General features: G+C 42.5%; 1 protein-coding gene across 6 annotated transcripts in view; it reads right to left on the reverse strand.

Moving 5' to 3' along the window:
• Window positions 1–20,480, reverse strand: part of DENND5B (DENN domain containing 5B) — a 95,346-nt gene that overhangs the window by 19,746 nt on the left and 55,120 nt on the right. For 2 of the 6 annotated variants that reach the window (XM_079992152.1, XM_079992153.1), the window contains 11 exons: window positions 19,225–19,891; window positions 15,142–15,329; window positions 12,387–12,923; window positions 10,759–10,990; window positions 10,041–10,112; window positions 9,349–9,499; window positions 6,188–6,281; window positions 4,179–4,289; window positions 2,535–2,666; window positions 1,714–1,866; window positions 282–360 (listed from right to left, as the gene is read on the reverse strand). In XM_079992152.1, the coding sequence (XP_079848278.1) occupies window positions 282–360; window positions 1,714–1,866; window positions 2,535–2,666; window positions 4,179–4,289; window positions 6,188–6,281; window positions 9,349–9,499; window positions 10,041–10,112; window positions 10,759–10,990; window positions 12,387–12,923; window positions 15,142–15,329; window positions 19,225–19,891 (2,416 nt within the window). The remainder of the gene's footprint in view (window positions 1–281; window positions 361–1,713; window positions 1,867–2,534; window positions 2,667–4,178; window positions 4,290–6,187; window positions 6,282–9,348; window positions 9,500–10,040; window positions 10,113–10,758; window positions 10,991–12,386; window positions 12,924–15,141; window positions 15,330–19,224; window positions 19,892–20,480) is intronic. The other 4 variants (XM_079992157.1, XM_079992156.1, XM_079992155.1 and 1 more) reach the window with 3 other exon arrangements.

The raw sequence follows: 20,480 nt of genomic DNA on the forward strand, positions 1-20,480 counted from the left end.
TCTGTAATATTTTACTGATAAGGCACTCAGCAGTTTTTGATCCAAAGGATCAAGTCCTAGGAGAAATTACTGCAAAGCACACCAAGACAAAAACTGAGTCACTCTGCAAAACAGTGTGCCCGCCAACTATTTGGATCTCTGCAGGTGCTTAGCAAATTTTGGGAGTACATTTATTTCTCTTCCTTCTTTGGCCATCACCCATAGTTGAGTTAAAATTTCCTTTATAAGGTACAGCTATTGATGCTGCACAAAGCCACTTGACCAAAGTATTCTGTACTCACTTGGGGATTCTGCAAGCTGCTCCTGTTTCTCTTCCCTCTCCTGGTACTGAATTAAATGGGACCACAATGCAGATTTCCCCTTAAAAACAAAACAGATTTTCAGAAACCATTTGCAGCTTTTCCTGCTACACAGTACAAATATACCTAAATCAGTTTTATGGTGTCACTTTTATATTTCCCTGCAGAGCAGAACACTGCATTTTAGCCTGCGAGGCAGGTTAGGTTTAAAGAGAGGGGTTTTCCCCAGGGCCACCTGATAAGCTTCACAGCAGAAGTTTGAACCCGAGAGTCTTGTATCAGAGTCCAACAGTTTTATTGCTATACTACAATGGCTCTTGCCACACAGCAAGTGAAACTATGAATGGAAGAACTATGCAGGCCACACTCTGAAATGCTCCTTTCTATCCTGTAGATTTACATGGGGCTTGGAGCCCTGCATATCTGGACTCCAGCATCAGAACCAATCACCACCATGGCATTCAGCTAAACTATAACACTTTGACTGATTGACTGATTATGATTCTATACGTATGATCTAGTTGAGATTCCTGCATTGTAGGGGGTTGGACTAGATGACTCTCAGGGTCCCTTCCAACTCTACAGTTCTATGGTTCTAGGTATTTCAACCCATTCATCCAATCCACAAAGTTAGAGCTGCACGTGTAAGTACTTATATTCCTTATATTGCATCACAAACTCACCAATACCCATGCTACAAAGGTGCAAGGGCTGCTTTGCGCATGATGCTTTTCCTAAAGAGTGCACTCCCATGTAGGAAAAAGCCCCAAACCCATACCAATTAAGAGACATAGCTCTCGGTGGGTAAGCGCATTTTGCATAAAAAGAGATTTTATGTTCAGCTCTCAGTATCTGCATTTAAAATGATCTTAGGTAGCAGGGGCTGGGGAAGGCATCTACCTGAAACCTTGGCAAATAAATAAAATGTCTGAATTCCATTAGATACTAAAGACCAAAATGCTTTAATAAGCTTGCTGTGGGTATGAAAACAGCACTAGCACTAACACCTTACAGCTGCCTCCAAAGATGTAATATTTTACTGATAGGTGCAGGTCAACCATTTCCGATTGAGAGGATGAAATATACTGTCAATCTTTGTAGACAATATGGACCTAGGTGGACCAGTGGTCTGACTCAGGATTCAAGACTCCTTTACTGAGATGGTTCCATGCAACAACATGCATGGTTTCATCCAGTCACGAGGTATCAGGGCTAAAGCAGGTAACTGCTTGAGGCTCCAGCAACCCACTGACAGAGCAGACAACAGTCCTGGGCTAGGTGAATCAATTGTCTAGCAGTGTAAGGCGAACATCATACGCTCCCAGAAGCACTCTAAGATGAGTGACAGCTTAGTCCTAAAAGGAGGTATGAAATAGTATAGCAGCTGAGGGTCTTTGTCTTCCAAATCACTGACCTGTTTGACCAGTAATCCATGACTCCAAATTCTTTCCAGCAAGTCACAAAGGCTAGCGATGAGCGTATTCTCTTCCAGACCCGTAATGTTGGCCTCTCCATGTCCAAGCTCAACAGCTTCATGGCCCATTTTCTCTACCAGCATACGTTTAGTCTACAAACAAGCAAGGGATTTACAAGCATCATTACGCAAAGCATGGAAACTCAACACAGTAGCCGCCCAAGGAATCCACTGAGCTGATTTTTATGCTGATTTTAATTGCTGTCTGTTGCTTTACTGCCTTTCTTCCTGTGATCTATTTTCAGGTTTTGCAAGTGGCCCAAGTTTGGCAAAAGGTGCTTTAGAATCATCTTAATAAACAAAAAGCAGCGAAACAGCAACTGGATAATCTATCATGCTTTGCTTTAATTTCTAGTGATGTGAACCTCACTGAGGCTGGTTGAATCGTTATTTGAAACAAGCTACAAAGCAGGACTCCCTCTTAGTATGTGCAGAACCAGTGAGATGATCAGATTTGTAGACTCTCCCAAGGGATAATCCTCTGCAGTCTAACACAAGAGGGGAAAATACTAGTCCTCTACATGCAAACCACTTCCTATCCCATTCATAGTAAGTAAACCATAAAAAACAGCCATATTCCCACACATTTTGACAGGAAACTATAGTACACTCGCAAGAATTTGGGCATTCTTTTAGGGCAATGCTGCCACTCCACAGTGAAGGGTTTGAATGAGGGGAGTGGAACCACGCCTTGCAACACAGATGTCTTTTTTTCAGCAAACCACATTTTTACCACACACACACACATTCAAAATACTTACCTTCATTCGACATTCTTTGAGTAAACCTTCTACGAATTTCCAGTTTGTTTGAGCAATGACAGCAGGAGAAAGATCGGAGAGTTTGGGCTGCCTCAGATTTTTCCCCAAGGTCCTTGCTTCTTGCATGTACTTCTAATCCAATGATAATTAAAAAACAACTAGAATGAACACAAAAAACACAGCACAAACACCTCTGCCCTCCTTAATCGACAAAGTAACTCTGCACTAAAAAATAAAACAAAAAATAATATGTGGGGCAAAGGTCATCCCCCCCACCCCCACCCCCAAACGTCAAGAAGGTGGAAGTGAGAGGTCAGAGAGGTGGAAATAATACCTGCACAAAGAGTAAGTTTTGTGTAGATGGTTTTCAGTAGGCATCAGCCTTATAAATACACAGGCAGGGAGAGAAAGATAGCCTGCAGTTGAACTGCATGGGCTGTCAAACTGGCTACACAGCTCACATCTGTTTTCTGCCTGTTAGTAGAGTCGAATGCAACAGACTACCAAATATATTTTGGTGCCTGAGGCAGAAAGCCCACATCTTCACACACACAAGATATTACAAGATATCCTAGATATTACTGCTGTTCAACTGTACCCCCAGATCTGCTAAAATGCACTGCTTCCGCCTGATGAAATGCAGGGCTGGCCATACTGGGGGGTGGGAGAGATGCACCCTCATATTCTTGGGACACATCTGACACCCCTGATCATTGGAGGATGAAAGGGGGAGCACAGTAAGGCTTCTGCCTGAATCCTTTTGGGGGAAAGGGATTTGCGATCCTCTCCACACTTCTACCTTGCACCTATGACATTGGAGCAGGCATCCCCAAACTCGGCCCTCCAGCTGTTTTGGGACTACAATTCCCATCATCCCTGACCACTGTTAGCTAGGGGTGATGGGAGTTGTAGTCCCAAAACATCTGGAGGGCTGAGTTTAGGGATGCCTGTGTTGGAGGCACAAAGAAGAAGAGCAGGGTGGCTTTGAAAAAGCTCTTGATGATCCTCTGCTCCTTTTCCTTTGCACCCCTGATGGCAGAGATGCAAAGGAGAAATGCAAAGAGGGAAGATCAGAATGCTCACAACCCTGAGCAAGGTTCTGCAACAACCATTTTAAGTATTTATTTTTTTCAAAATAAAGTGACTGTGCAAGGATCAAACAGCAACTGCTTTGGAAAAATAACAGTGGAGAGAACGTAGCGACAAGCTAGAGAAAAGGGTGAGGATTAGGACGAGGAAAGGTGGTAGTCATCTTTTAAAGTGTGGTTCCAGCCAGATAAGTAGCAGAAAATGACCACCTATATGGCTTTGGTCTTTCCCATATTAATACTGTCAAGGTGGCTTGCAATCAGGATAAAGAACTAGCTCTGCGTTTGCTGGGACTTGACTGGCCATGCATCTCAATTTTTTTTGCCTGCCCAACAAGCTGTTCTGGAAAATGAGAGGCTGAACTTGAACATCTTTCTTAGGCCTCCTGTTGTAAAACCAACACAAGGCAGGGCCCTGTAGCACTGCGAGAATCATCTGCCTGATCAGAACCACGCTTTATGGACTGCTATAGAGGGGTGCATAGAATTCTACCCAAAAAAGCAGGGGTTAGCGTGAGAAGGAAAGCAGCTCTGGGCAAAATTAAATAAAACATACCAGACAACATTCAGAGAATGATTTTTTAGGTGGTCGTGCAGGAGGAGGTGGGCCCTGATCCCACTCCCAGAATGCCAGTGAGTTCTGATGGATCAAGAACTCCTCCAATGGCTAAGAGGAAGGTGGATATAACGAATGGCAGAAGCAGCAGATGGAGAAAAAGGAGGCGGCAGAACATGCATGCATAAGAGTCAAAGCAAAAACAGAAAGAAAGAGTAAATACAGTAAAGGGATGAAGAAATTAAAAAGCATGGAAGCAATTCATATAAAATGTCACAAGGAAATGCTTCTGAGCCGTCACATTCGATAGCATCAACGCTCACAAATAACACATTCCTTTTGTTTCAGCAGAATAAGCTTTCACATTTGGGTATGTATAAAATGCAGGGTTTCTCGCCCTCCCTAAAACTGCACTCACTGAAGTGGATGCAGAATTCAGCAATGTTGCAAGGACCAAATGGCCTTAAGAATAAAAAGGTAACTAAAAACAAAGAAGCACAATGACTTTCATCCTCGCGAAAACCCTGTGTTGTTCCTGCTTGTTTCAAATGGGCAAAAAAAGGTAAATAGGAATAAGACAAAGACGTATGGTGTTTTAACAAGCCACGCAGGAATCCCTAACCTTCAGGTGCAGCTATAAATCTAGCACGCTCCCATTTAAAAGGCTAAGCAGCATGCCACTCGCACACAGGTTGCTGGGATGAAACCAAAGCAAAACGTGCTTGTTTTGCTCAAGCACTTAATCTCCAGGAAAGATTTATTTGTAAGTCAACTGCTAAGTATAAGGCAGAAAAGAACTGCAATCTGGGGCTCTGAGGGCAGAGCCACTCATTGCGGGCAACCTAGGCCTGCTAGGTCTCACCCACAACTTGCAGGAAGATTTTTCCTACACTGTCATGTAGTGTTTCCACACCACCACCAGCCAATGATGCGGAACATGGTTGGGGAAAAACACACACAGCCGCAATGTCACAATCAGTACATATAATGCAGTTGGACACCTTTGCCCATAACTCACTTCCACCCTGATATAGAGTTCTACGCGTTTATAACTCTGCACAGGAAGGGAGTGCCCTTTCATGTCAAGCATTCCTCCTGTCTACAGAATTGGATGTGGAATCAGAAGCTCATCATGCACAGCTCAAAAGGAGAGACCCCTCAAAGTCCCGTGAGACTGCTTTGCATGCCCAAGGACAACTTACCCAAGGACTGTTATGGATGAGAAGAAGACTTCCATGCGCTTATGGGGCTCTGCCAACTAGAGGCAGCTTGAGGAGCCTTATATGCACACGGGGCCCTCAGTACAACTAGAAGCCATAATTAAGTTGATGGAAGCTTAGCTTAGCATTCATTTAAATGCATAATTCAGGAGTTGCTTTGATGTTCAGCACACTGGACAAGCGGATCAGCGGGGGTCTGTAATCCTTTCTGAAAACTGAGCCTTTTGTTAAATTGAATGGATTTAGCGATCTTATGGGATAAGGGAGGACATTAAAGCAAGTTCCTCCTGGGAATTAAATCCCTATCATCTCCCATTCCCAGAAGCATTCCTTCTTCTTCCCTGAAGCCATACTGATGCACTTTGGAAGAGCAAGGGAGTGCAACCATAGGAAGAGGCTAACAATAACCTCAAAATACAACCGGCTGAGAGCAATGATTTCTGATTTGAGAGAACAGACCCTTGGGGAAGCAAGAAAGGAAGCCAGTCTACATGTTAGGCTTGCGGGGACCGTGTGTGGGGAGAGGACAATTCTTTCTAGATAGAGATGGCTGGAAGATGGGATCTCAGATTTTGAAATGAACTTCCGCTAAGGAGGCCCTATAATTCTTTTTCCAGGAACCTGGACCCTGTTATCTGCTCCTATCCCAGATTTTTTTCTTTGGTGTGGGGAGACGTACATGCTATATGTGGAGGAGGTCTTGCTCTTAAGTTTTGACAAAGCTAATGCAGCCAAACCCTAAATGGATAACAAGTATTGGGTGTCTCTGCTATTAACCACAGCACTTACCTCTCGTAAGTCATTGTCCAAACCAATGTGTTCTGAATGTTGCCGGAGGCGATCTTTCCTGCGCTGTGCTGTAGCGCTTCGACTCACCCACCGACTGAGGTTATTTGAAAGAAAGAAAGAAAGAAAGAAAGAAAGAAAGAAAGAAAGAAAGAGTTGTTAGAAACCATTACATGCCAACTCTGGAGGGGGAAAAGGTTAGCACAGGTACTAGCTCAAGAGCAGACTCATTGAATGTAATGGACATGATTAACTTAGATCCATTTATTTTTTAATATTCTAATACAAGCCTCATGACTCCAAAAGGGCCCATTACAAACTAGAGCAGGGATCAGCAACCTTTTCAGCAGGGGGCTGGTCCACTGTCCCTCAGACCTTGTGGGGGGCCAGACTATATTTTGGAGAGGAAATGAATGAATTCCTATGCCCCACAAATAACCCAGAGATTCATTTTAAATAAAAGGACACATTCTACTAATGTAAAAACATGCTGATTCCTGGACCGTCTGCAGGCCGGATCCGGCCCCTGGGCCTTAGGTTGCCAACCCATGAACTAGACAGATGGTGACAAGAGAGAAAATGAAGAAAAGAGAGGATGCCATGGAGACATTCCAAGTTACTCTTCACTGGCTAGGTCAGAGGTTGCCAATGTGGCATTTACAAATGATTGTGTGCCCAACCAGAGTCTCCTATGATGCCCATGGAAAGTCTCACTAAATATCCTCTCAAAAATCCACAGCACATGGGAGACTCTTTGGTCTTCCTGCTCAGTTTCTCTTTGCACTGACTCAGCCTCTCCTACCCTGAACACGCCCACTTGTTCATGCCCACATTTTGCTGGATGCCAGCATTGGACGCCCCCACTCTCATCTGTTTCTGAACAATTAAATGAATTCCAACTGGAAGAGACTTCCACAGGCCAACTAGGTGGGAAAGGGTTTGTCTTAGGTATTCCCCTGTCCAGCTGCAGGAGAATACCTACCGTAAGCTCACAGACCCACCAGGCCACACTGGATCTCAGCTCTTCTAAGGGCCTTCTTAGAGAATGTCTACATTTAAACACATTTACAAAAGCCAAAGTCAGCTGAGATCATAAGTGTTACAAATACTAGTGCTCTGATGTTGTTATAGATGCCTGGTAAGGAGAAACAAGTTTTCTTCCAGGGCAGCAAGTCAATACTACCAAATCTTCATACTGGAATGTGCCCCTCCCTGGTTTCCTTAAAAGAAAAAGAGGGCAGGAACTTTTCCCTGCATTAACTCCCCCTTCCCCACACTTTCCTACACTGGAATGAACATACCCCAAACGTCACACTCTTCATTAAATCCAAGTCCAAGGCAGGATACAATATAATAAACAAAAGGCATAAAACATAATGGGTGGAATTCAATTAGGTTTTTCTCAGAGCAGACCACTGAAATTAATGAACATGACTAAGTTAGGCCCATTAGCTTCAATGGATCTACTCAACATAAAACCTGGTTGAATACCACCCAATAAAACCATGCTATATAAAAATACTAATATAACCTCAATACAACAAATCAGTCAGGGCATCTTCATCAGTAATAATTCAGCAAAAGGCCTGGGCAAACAAGCACATTTTTAACTGGTGCTGAGGCCCAACAGGATCAGTGCCCATTAAACCTGGAAGGGAAGGGTGCTCCACAATTGGGGTGCCAGTATCAAAATCATTCTCCCTCATGTACAGTATAGAGGACACTGCTAAAGATAAAAATCCAGGGTTTCTTACTCCATCTGCAAAAACATTCAGAGATGTAAACGGCTCTTGTGCTCATTTTGCTGGTTGCTCTACCAAACCAATACATGTGACGCATTATGCTCCTTTGTAAGTAATTACAAAGAATTACAGGATAATCAGTGGAGATTAGTGTATTAGAGAGCTTATTTAATTACTTTGATTTCACAGCATACGTGTTCTGATTCCCTCCAAGTTAACCTGCAGTTTAAAATCAATCAAAGAAAACCCAATGAAGATGTCTGCTCCTGCTTGATTATAACTCCTTTTGTTACCAGAAAAAGAGAATCTGGAGACTCTGATTGGAACTCGAAAAATCAACATTTCATAACAGGTTAAATGCTTATAGTTCAGCTCCAAATACAAAGCTTGTAACTGGCAAGAACAAAATACAATGTCCAGGGGATAACAGGAAGCGTCAGTGCAGATGATATAGTACTGGAATAATATAGCCTTGTAAATAAGCCCATAGCAACTAGCATGTACAGTGGTGCCCCGCAAGACGAATGCCTCGCAAGACAAAAAACTCTCTAGACGAAAGAGTTTTCCGTCTTTTGAGGTGCTTCGCAAGACGAATTTCCCTATGGGCTTGCTTCGCAAGACGAAACGTCTTGCGAGTTCTTGCGAGTTTTTTTCCCTCCCCCCCTTTTTCTAAGCCACTAATAGCGCTAATCCACTAATAGCCGTGCTTCGCAAGACGAAAAAACCGCAAGACGAAGAGACTCGGGGAACGGATTAATTTCGTCTTGCGAGGCACCACTGTAAATTGTAATTTTTTTTCTAGTGTGCTAAGATGCTATAAAAGCTTGTGTTTCCACAGAGGAAGAGAAGCCCCATACCTGAACTTTGTCCCTTCTCTGCTAACCTACCTGGTGAAAAGGTGGTTTTTACAGCTACCCTGCATTTCCATTCAGGCTGAGGCTGGAGGAGTTTCTCTTCCACTGCAGCCAGTCTACTCACTCACCCACATAGAACTTAGCTACATGAAATCTCTGGTCATCTATAGCTAACCAGTGAGTTTAACACAAGGCTTCTGCAATATATCCTCAAAGTGATTTGGCATAGGCTGCAGCACCTGAAGCTACTGGATACTCTTCACAGGAAAGCCTCATAGAAGGTACGCTATGCAATGATGGCCAAACTTGGCCCTGCAGCTGTTTTGGCACTACAACTCCCATCATCCCTAGCTAACAGGACCAGTGGTCAGGGATGATGGGAATTGTAGGCCCAAAACAGCTGGAGTAATGCTGCCAAGGGGAAGGGGCAAGCTCATATCTAGGTATCGCTGGGGGTTTTTCAGTGACTGAGGGAATGGAATCCTAAAGTGGCAAAGCAGCCTAGAGACTACACTGAAAGAACTATTCCCATGCATTCCAAGGGGTTATTACAGCTGCAAAAGCTTACTTGTTGTTCGTTGGCCCAGCTGCCAGCACGTCTGGCTGAAGCTTAGGGAAGAAGCCCTGTTCATATTTGCCTTGGCCTATCTTCATATCAAGCAAATGAGGATGGATTGCAGTGTGATCAATCTTCGTCAGCCGCTGTTCAATGGCCTGAGCTGAAAATAGCAATTAACACACCAACAATTTCTTTTTTAGTTAACTGAAACCAAGGAGCTTTTCTTCCACAGGCAGGATCTATCTCTGGATCCAGCACACCTGAGGTAAGTGGTGGTCAGTCTATATAGGTGAGGCAAGAACCATAGCTGTCAACTTTTCCCTTTTTTAAGGGAAATTCCCTTATTCCGAATAGGATTCCTCACAAGTAAAGGGAAAAGTTGACAGCTATGGCAAGAACAGAGGCCATTAGTAGACAGGACCATGCTTACTATTAGGGACTCCTAAAAAAAATGTTCACCAACAGCATATCGCTTGAGTCATCATTGCTAAATGGGAATGAGGGAAGCTGCTTCTCAAAACGCGGGCTGAAATATCAGTATGTCCTTATTCAAAACCAACTCTGTTCCTTGGTGAACAACTGGAGCAAAACGCTGGAGGTGAAGGAACACAAGATTCCATGCCTGTGTGTTAGTCAAACAAACACTGGGTGTTGGATTCAGATCTGTGGGGTTAAGAGATCAGAAGGAAACTTGATACTACTATCAACTCGAAGCGCATGAGGTTCTGGTGCCACCATATCAACCGAAACTAGCCTCTGAAGAAAAAGCAGACCTGAAAATTTAAAATGGTTTCAAACACAAATTAAACTTTTTTGTTTGGCTATTTAAATCCCAGTGTTTCATTTCTAAACATAAAAGAAAATGGAAAAACAACACAGTTTGACAGATCATATCTAGCCAGCTGCAATAAATACCTTCAGTGACAGTAGAATAGCTTTCACAGGTAAAAAGGAATTGCACAGCTAAATCCTTCCACGGGGACTTTTACATTCTAAATGGATCCAGTCAACATTTTTTATTGTAGAAGGTTTTAGGGGGTGGGCTGGCAAATTAGATTTTTAATTCTGATTCTCCTGCTGGTTTCCATGAACTCTCAGATTGTACTAACCCAATTTAATGCTTTGTTTTTCTTGAGGTGTTTTGCATTGCTCCTTTTTGTTTTACTGCACTGTAAGGTGCCTCAAAGGTGGTGAAGGGGACTCAAAGGAGGGATGTAAATTAAAGCAAATGAATTAACTAAATCAAATAGGGTAAAATACAACTTCTGAGTAGCTAGTATCTTTCTGTCTCTTTCTTTCTTTCTTTCTTTCTTTCTTTCTTTCTTTCTTTCTTTCTTTCTCCCTCTCTCTCTCTCTTCCTCTCTTTTTCTCTCTCTCTTTTGAAGCTTGTACACTGACAACTGATAGACCTGTACATACCTGCTTCTTTCAGTGTGTTGCACTTCTGATATGTAGACGTTCTTAGCGAAGGAACCCGGACATTATACAGCCTTATCTTCTCGATTCGGGAATCAAACACTCGCAAAAATGGGTCTTTTTCTTCCCAATGGGACATAATTTTATTGTCGATGAATGTTGCAAACATTTGAGTTTCAATGAAGTGTGAGAGGAATGGGAGGTAAGGCTCAGGTTGGTCAGAGAGAAATGAAGCCTAGAGTTGAGGGAACCCAAAAGAAAAAGTTACACCTTGCAGTACACTCGTTTTCCATTTCAGTAATTGTCCAATTCTGTCCTAAGCATACTTTCACAGGGAGCATGCATAGCCCAATAGCCAACAGTGACCTAGTTGGCACGTCACACTAAACCAAATTGAAAAGAAACTATGGTTTAATGCCAGTGAGCTCAGGCAGTTCTGTAGCACTCCTCCCCTACTCAAGCTGCACTACAAATGAAAGAGCCTGCAGTCTGGCTTACAATGTCATCCAAACCCAGACTTGTGGTTTGTTTCCTCCCTTAAAGCTACAAGCAGTCACCAAGATCTGCTCTCGTCTTAATACTCAAGATTCTTTGGAGCAAACAATTCATAAGCCCAAGTTCAAAGGACACAAGCCAGACCAGTGAACAGGAGAGGGAGGAGCATCATGAGAACTTGTTCACATTTAACCGTAGTTAGTTTTAAACTATGGTTTAATGTGACACAACAAAAAGTGTCAGAGGTAAGAAAATAAAAAACATTATTGCACCAATATCTCCAATCCAAAATGTCTCACCAGTCTAGAGTTCCTATTTGCTACTTTTTTGGCTGAGAGGCACTTTTTTCAGCATAGACACCAAGGGCCAAATATCTTACCCAAGTCACTTTGTGACTTGGTCACAAAGACTACTCCATAAATATATATATATTTTGAACAAAGGAAGGACACCTTTGCCATTACTGACAATAAAGAAATTCCACAAGATTCTGATAAATTTTCTACACCAAATCTACGGTTCAAAAAAGAGAAAAATCCATGTCAGCATCATTTTGGATCAATTTGAGAAGTTATTTCATCAGCTGCCTCCTCAAGTGCTCCTCCTCTTACTCAACATGCAGCTTAAGTATTTTCTAGTAAGAAAAATAAACCAGTCACCTAACAAGGCCTAGACAAAACCAGGCTGCATCTAAATCATGGGTGAGGGGACCTGCTTTTCCACAGCTCCCATCACCCCTGACAACTGGCCATGTGGGAATGGATGGGAGTCTGGGTGTTAACAGAGCCCAACAACATCTGGAAAGCCATAGGTTCCTCACCCCTGACCTAAATAGCAGCCATCTCCATTTACACTTGCTAAGCAATTTGTGGTGCCCAAATTCGAAAAGAGCTTTTGCTCTTTGAATGGGAAGAGAATCTAATTATATAACTATCGACATGAAACTGCCTTAATGCCAAACCATATGGCCACTCTAACTCAGTATTCTCTAATTCAAAAAGTATTTAAACTGGAGATAGGGGACTGAACTTAGGGTGCTGCAAATAAGATCGTGTGCTCTACCAGTGAGCTCCGAGCCTTCAAAAGGCAAAGCAACCGAATTGATTGTTACAAGGAAAATATTTGGCTGCTTTTACTTTGTCAAAGTTTTGCATCTGTTCCCTGTTGGTCAGCCACGATTCCCTGTCTTGCGCTGCTTGAATGACGAAAGCATCATAGTCAGAAAACATCTGTGTGAAGCGGTTGGCGAAGACCTCTCGTAGCTGAACGTTCAGTTTGTAGTCCCTCAGCTCCCCATCTTCACACTGGAGCTTAACATTCCTTTCCTTCTCTTCCAGAGGAATGTTGATGCTCATTTTATCCACTGTCACCCCTGTTCTCTTTGCCAAAGCGTGGAGGCGAGCAATAGTCTCATTGCCCTTGAGCAACTCATACATGTTGATGGTGTTGCTTGGTACGTTCCCATTTTTTTTGTCATTGGCCAAGTCATTGAGGACTAGGTTCTTAAACTTGGTGGCACTCTCGCTACAATGGAGAGTGCCCTCAAGGGGAATTCCAAACTGAAGCAGAACTTCGGAGATTTCCTGGATGAAATCCGGCTTGTTGGGAAACTGAGGAAGTTCCTCTGGTAACTCAATAAAGTGGTTATCGATATCCACGAAGCAGAGGTTAGCCTGGGGGGGGGGGAAGCCAAATATTATTATTAAATGTATTAGTTGCCTAATACAGAAATAGTCTCTTGGGGTGTGTGAAATAGTCTCTTGGAGACAAAGTGTTTGAAATATACTAATCATCAACACACTAAAAAATGCAACTTCAAGTATCACATCAACAACGGCAACATAAGAAATACATAGGCAATGATAACCCATCAGCACACATAAAATATTCAGAAGTCACTTTGAACAGGCAGGGCTATCTTTACAGGGAAATCATTGGGAAGACTTTAAACAAACAAAACAAAACAAAACAAACCTTTCCAACTGATTGTGGTATGGGCAAAATATTCATGCCAGAGGCAGCTTAATCCAAATATTCTCTCCCACTAAAGTACTTATATAGAAAATCCAAGAATGAGCTATTGGCTCCCCTCTAGTAGTGCCCAAGTGTTTGTCGCCTGTCCAACGGTGAGGCTGGCTTCAAAAATATACACAATGGTTTCACCACATACACGGGGATCTTTTGTTTGGAAATAGAAAGTAACCCAACTTTTACATAAACCAGTAAACCCTCAAAATAAAGAGTGGTGCCTTGGAAGAGATTACTATTCCCCACCCCCACGACTCAGTTTGAGTCTGAAATTCATTGCTCATGAATTTGCTGTGCTGAATCCAGCTTGTTTCCCCGCAAGGGAGCTGAGGCCTCAGATGTACCAACCATGACAAAGTAGCATAACAGGAGACCTAGATATTCACAAGGGCAACGGCAACTCATTCTAGTCAGTCTTTGAACTGATATTTAATTGGTACCAGCACTCGGTTGTTTTCTCTAGGGTGTGTTGAAGAAGTCCACTTGCAACGCGCTTCTCACAGGAAGGAAAAGGCAGGAATCTGAACTAAATCCCCAAATTACATTAATTAGCTGCCTCATATGCTTAGAGATATATTTTAAAAACAGGACATGAAGCAGGGAAGGACTGCAAGGTTCAGAAGTTCAACTGGCATCTACGGTGTTATCTTTTCGGTGTCAGCTTAATTACTTTCCCAAGCATTTGGTGTTCAGATTTTATAAAACTTCATTCCAGTTTATTTGAGCATTAGCTTTATCTATTCGTTTTACATATTATATTGTGAGAATGAGGACCTGCATTTATTATTTTATAGTCGACCCTTGTGTCAATAACAACATGGGTGAGAAAAAATGCCAAAATAAATTGAGTGTAGAAGGAGGATCTACAAGATAAGCTCAACTCCATGTTGCACATTCCCATACACTAGGGAGGTGAGGTCATCTTTTATGCAAGGCAGACTGAAACTGTTAATGGTATCTGATTTTTAGTCTTTTCTTTCTACTCCTACATCTACCGAAAAATGACTCTAGGTAACAGAGAAGGGGAGGAGCTGCATTTAATGGTGGCATTTTGAAACAGCGCTTTCCACAAGATGGTAAAACCATTCAGTCTTCTGGCACACGAATACTAGTGAACAAAGGTTCATTTCAGTGTTCCTTTCATTGTTCAGGCCAAGCCCCACACTCTTGGGGCTAAAAATAAAACCTTTGTGCACTTGAGATAAAATCCTAACAAGTGGCATGTGTGTGTGTGTGTGTGTGTGTGTGTGTGTGTGTATATATATATATTTGAACCACCTTGTTAGAAACAGGAAGAGATGCAGGGAAACAGCTGTCAACAGTAATAAACTAAATTAAATGACTGGTGATGGCCAGCAGCACTAATAAATGGGACACACACACAAACTGGAAAAAGGCAATTCAATGCTACTGGGGCTTGACTGGGTAGATGGAGGTACTTCCATACAACAAATGGTACAAAACTGGTCAGGGAATATGCTTCTTCATAGCCCAATAGTCAGAAAAACCATTAAAAAAAAAACTTCTGAAGTGCCAGGACATGTAAACAATGACAAGTGTAAAAATGTTTTTGTGCCACAGCTGCACCTAAAGAGATCTTGTTCTTGGATTGAGTAAGAGAAACAGTTAGAGTATTTAGATTGCATTCATAAAGCCTTACTTTGATGTTCCTATCCAGAGAGGATCCATGCCCAAATACAGAGCCCATGGTTTTGCTACAAATGCACAGAAAAACCAGGAATACCCATGTGGAATTATATAGCTCACAGCAAGTTTTAACAACAGAACAAGGCATCCTGAAGTCAGGTTGCCAATATTCAGCACTGCACACAGCCCTAAGGTTCAGCAGTGTGCAACAGTCACCTCTTGGGGAAGCTCCAGTTTGGAACGGTCTGTTCCCTCCTTCGACTGCAGGCCCATCAAGTAAGGTACAGGAGCATCGAGGAAATGCAGGAGAGAGGCTGGGAGGATGGGGACGTAGACATGTTGCCACTGAAATGGGAACAGCAGAGTGGTGATCCCTTCTGCAACCGTCATTAGACGCTGGTAGTCTAAACAGAGGAAACCAAGACAGAATTACTATATCGCTCCTCTTAAAAAGCCATCAACACTTCAGCATTAGACAGATGGCAAGTGCAGAGCAATTCTTAAACCCACCGAGCATGTTTTGCAGCTATTCGTCAGCTTGATTTAAGTGTGCGGCACGAGCTCACTGCTTGTTTAAAACGGATTGAAATATTAACTCCAGAACTATTACACAAAGAAAGCTATGAAATTTTAATAGACACATCCAGCTATGTTACAAAATTTAAAAAGTGAATTTAAGATGAACACCAGGAGAACGGCAAAGCAGAATTATGTACATTGCTCTGCTGAATTGCCAGAGGAAGAACAATATGCAGATGGGACAAGAAAGGAACCAACAGCAAGGGGAGCAACGGCTGTCATGCCCGTTTTTGCTCATTATTGTTCATCAGGCTGAATTTTCAGCTCACGTGTTAGCAGGCTCCAGGAAGCAAGGCAGCCTGCAAATCCACCTTGACGGAAAATCAAAACTAACTACACAAACGTGAAATGCACCCTAGGACTTATTTTTAAAACAAGATTCCAAGCCAGTACTCTCAAACTCACCAGTACCCTGTCAGCATTTTATTCCTGTGTATTCTATTAAGTTTCTAGCCAGAAAGGATGTTTGTACAATAACTGATATAAAGTGTTCTTCTTCTGATGCTGCCTGATACTGTTCCAACAATTCCAACCTGATCTTCAACTACTTCTTCCATATTAGAAAGTGCAAATGATTCTGGGGGGGGGGGCTCTAAGTGAAAGTTTAATATGAATGTAAAATATATCCCAACTGAAAATGGTCAAGTGGCTCACCAGCGTTAACAGTGATTAAATTTCTCTTCTTGAGTCGGAACAGTTGTATTCATATTAACTCTAGTTGGTTAATTAAGAATGGATTCCCACAGTTTAGACTCCTTCACATCTATTAATTTTGTGTGTGTCCGCACGTGCGCACACACACACACACAGTCAGATTAACAAGGAAAGGTTTTATGCCTTTTCCCACAACAGAAAAAGTCCTCTTGACTTACAAGCACATGGTCCAAAGGGGTCAAAAGAAATACTGAAATGTTTACTAAGAGCACTCCACCAGGGGGCCATATGGAATGAAATGCACCCTCTTCTCAAGTATTCCGTTCCCTGATCCATTAAAGGGACCCCTCACCATTAGGTCCAGTCACGGACGACTCTGGGGTTGTGGCGCTCATCTCGCTTTATTGGCCAAGGGAGCCAGCGTACAGCTTCCGGGTCATGTGGCCAGCATGACTAAGCCGCTTCTGGCAAACTAGAGCAGCACACGGAAACGCCGTTTAGCTTCCCGCCAGAGTGGTATCTACTTATCTACTTGCACTTCGTGCTTTTGAACTGCTAGGGTGGCAGGAGCAGGGACCGAGCAACGGGAGCTCACCCCGTTGTGGGGATTCAAACTGCCGACCCTCTGATCGACAAGCCCTAGGGCTCTGTGGTTTAACCCACAGCACCACCCGCGTCCAAACTTTACACAGCTTTAAATATGGCTTTAGAAGAGGGAGGCTACCATTGTAAACTAAATTTAGAAGTATTAGCTTGGAAACACAGGTCAAATCCATTCTAAATGCATGTGCGCCATGTCTACACTTTTATACTGCCTCCCATTAGCTGAATAGCTTCCTATTTATTACCTCTCTGCTGGAGGAGCGTTAATGAGCAAAATAAAAACCACTGCCTCTCAAGTATATTATCTCTTTTTATGCCTTATCTACATCAGAGTATACTGCCAGGCTTTCAGCACAGAAAAACAATTTGATCAGTATTCACCCAGGAATTTAAAATTGCTAGGGGGCGGCACTGGCAGCCAAAACTCCCTCTTTATCTCTGGCACAATGAAGCCTTCTCAGGAGGGCAGAAGCTTAGGAAAATGTACTTTTTGAAAGGGAACAGCAAATAAACAATTTAATTATTTGTTGAAAATAAATCCAGCTATACAGGTTACAAAACAACCAAATAATACAAATAACACTTAATAAAATTCAACATCAGAACAAATACAGCCACCTTAAAATAGCTGAGAAGGCTGAACTACTAATCAGCTAAACATTAATCAAGGGACAAGGTGGTGTAGTGGTTAAGAGCGCAGGACCAGGACCTGGGAGACCAGGGTTCAAATCGCCACTCAGCCCCGAAGCTCACTGGGTAACTTTGGGCCAAGCACTGTCTTTCAGCCTGATCTACCTCACAGGGTGGTTGTGAGGTCTGCACATGCCATCTTGAGCTCCTGAGAGGAAAGGCAGGATCTAAATGTATTAATACATACCCAAACTTCGAAAGCCTCAGAAAATTTAAAAAGAATTAGCCAGGCACCAGAAGGATGACAATACTGGCCTTCCAAAGACACAGTGCTACCACGGAGAAAGCTCTGTCCTACAAAACCACAAAGTGACTTTTCCCCAGTGGTGGAATGTGAAAATGTGGCTCCTCCCGTAAGGTCTGGCAAGCAACCATCATGCACACTCTTCCACACATATCCTGAACACATATCATCAATTTCATAAAACAAAAATGTTCCAGTATGTACGATGGAAAAAGTTTTGGAGAGTTCTTTAATTTTTTTAAAAATGTATATATTACCTTATTCGTTTAAAAAACTGTTTCAGATGTCTTTCTTCTTAAATGTTATTTAAAAACATAGTTATTTTGTTGTTGTTTTATTTTTAATTCTATCTTCTTAACTTTTTGGTGGTTGCAGTTCCTTTAGGAGGAATAATGGGCTACACATTTAATACACAAAATAAATAAATTAGGGGGTAGCCAATGCAGTATCCCCAGACCGCATAACCAATAGTCAGGGATGATGGGGGCTGTAGCCCCACATCTGGAGGGCAGCCCCCACATCTGGAGGGATAAACCTGCTTGAATTCACCTATCTGGCACCAACATTGCTGTCCTTTCAGTGCAGGCAAAGAAATGTTTATTCTTCCGCATCTTTTTTACAATTTTAAAACTTTCCCCTCTATAACTAAAAAATTCTCTCCCCTAGTTCTTAGTTATGTTTTAATTTTATGTAGTATCTTGTTTTTGTAAACTGCCCTGGAAGAATATAAATGTTTAAATTAAATAACAACAAATAAATGCCCATGAACAGAAAAAGGCTTAAACTGCAAGGCCAGGAGAATTCAAACTCTTCTTCAAATTGCTTGCAGGCACACATCCGAAACAGATTTCCTCCTTTCTGCAGAGTTAACAGTTTAATTCACCCCTCTCTAGTAGCAATCTTGTGCTGGTAGCATTTGTCACTTATCCCCAGGAAGCTGTATTAACAGCCTCAGAACAGGATAACTTTGAAAATGTTGGAACACACACTTTCCCACAATATTCATGACACACACATGATATATAAGCAAATAAATTACATGTGTGCACACACACGCCTTCAAAGGGGCAGCACAGAAATTCAGAAACAGAAGAAAAATTAAAAAGTGAGGTAATTGCTTTTAAAAGTCAGTCCAGAAGACCCTGCAAACTATTTAAAATATGTTAAGAAAAACACTGGTGTGAAATGCTCTGAGCTAAGCAGTTAAAAGGGTTAACACCCAAAAATAAGCAACGTCTTTCCACAGAAACTGCTGTAGTCCTGAAGGTTATAATTTTCTTGGAAGACAGTCACAGCCTTTGCAACGATGGTGAATCTTCAGTTGGTGCTTAGACTAAATTTGTAGGAGAATGCAGAGCACTCTGTTAAGATATATGCATTTGGCTCTAAAAGATATTGTTTGGCTGTTTCAGGTCAGTTCTTTTAAAAACATTGTTTCTGGGGGAAAACACCACCCGCTATTACCATTCGTGTGGGCAAGTTAGACGAAAACTCAGCAACCTGATTGAACTAAAGTTAAGTCAGCTTACCTTGAGAATAAAGAAGGATCTGCATTTCTAGGAGAACACACGTAAAAACCTGGATGAGGTTCTCCAAGCCCAATAACTCAAAGGCCTCCCGGAGAGGGTAGTCGGATAGCGGGAGTTCATTAGGCCCGGGCCTCTGGCAAAAGATAGGCTCATAGACCCCGTAGAATTTGAGAGACCTTCCTGGAGGCGGAAGGGGCACTTCATAAAGAATGTTATGGATGTAGCTCTCCAGGGGTAAAGGTGGAGGTTGCTGGGAGGTGACTGCCTTGTAAAGCTGGATGAGGAATTTCTTGCAGGCTTGCATGAAAGGAAGGGGAGCAATGAGGCAAATGCACTTGGAGACGTAGAGCGTGTCCCTGTTGATATCGTAGGAGTTGTAGCGCTGCATCTTGGCCAGCGACGTGGAGTCACCTTCGTCGAGGCTGCTTGCCAGGGAGTCCATGCTGCACGACGACGAGGCGCAGACGCTGTTGCATTGCTCTGCGTTGTGCATTTGATAAAGCGTCTGCATAGCTGTGCAAATCTGCTTGCTGGTGACCTCCTCGTAAAAGGTGAGTACGAACCCGTAAGTGCGGGAACCGTCTTCCCGGGTAATGATGAACGAGTGGAACTGGGGGTCTCTGTTATCGGTTTGAGTCCTGAAGGACAGCCCTTTGGGCATACATAACTGCAAGAAGAGTGGGGAGGGGGAACACAACACATCAGTAGCTCATCTAATTTCACCTGGTATAACCTACAAGGATGTTTCTCCTGTGCAGGCCCCAATGCAACGCCCAGGAGCTCACGCCATTTGTATAATTCCTGTTTGGTTCAAGAGGGTTTTTGCACAGGAGATGTTTCTGGCAGAAGAAGTTGGAGAAAGCTATCTTGTTAAACCAGTTAATTAAAAAAAATCTGCACTCTTGAAAATAAGATTCCCAGCCTCAAGCACAAAAGGGCATTGCCTTTAATTTGTATTTTTTACGAAGCAAACGGAATGACTTTGCACAATTATACTGCAACGGCCATTTGCCACCGTTCATAAATTAATTTACAGCCTCATGAGTTAAATGTGAGTATCTCAATAAAGCAGCGAACAAGAGCTCCTCTATTTCCTTTGTCAGTCAGTAATGTGGAGTACACATAATTCTTAAAAGCGAGCAAAATTTACTGGTAAAAAAATTAAGCAAGCAAAAGCTAAATTGTTCAAGGAAACTGCAATCAGAAAAAAGGAAGAAAGGAAAACCCAACCAGGATTCTCCATGGAACAAATAGCT

The sequence above is a fragment of the Podarcis cretensis genome (assembly GCF_951804945.1).
Source record: "Podarcis cretensis genome assembly, chromosome: 10".
Lineage (NCBI taxonomy): Eukaryota > Metazoa > Chordata > Lepidosauria > Squamata > Lacertidae > Podarcis > Podarcis cretensis.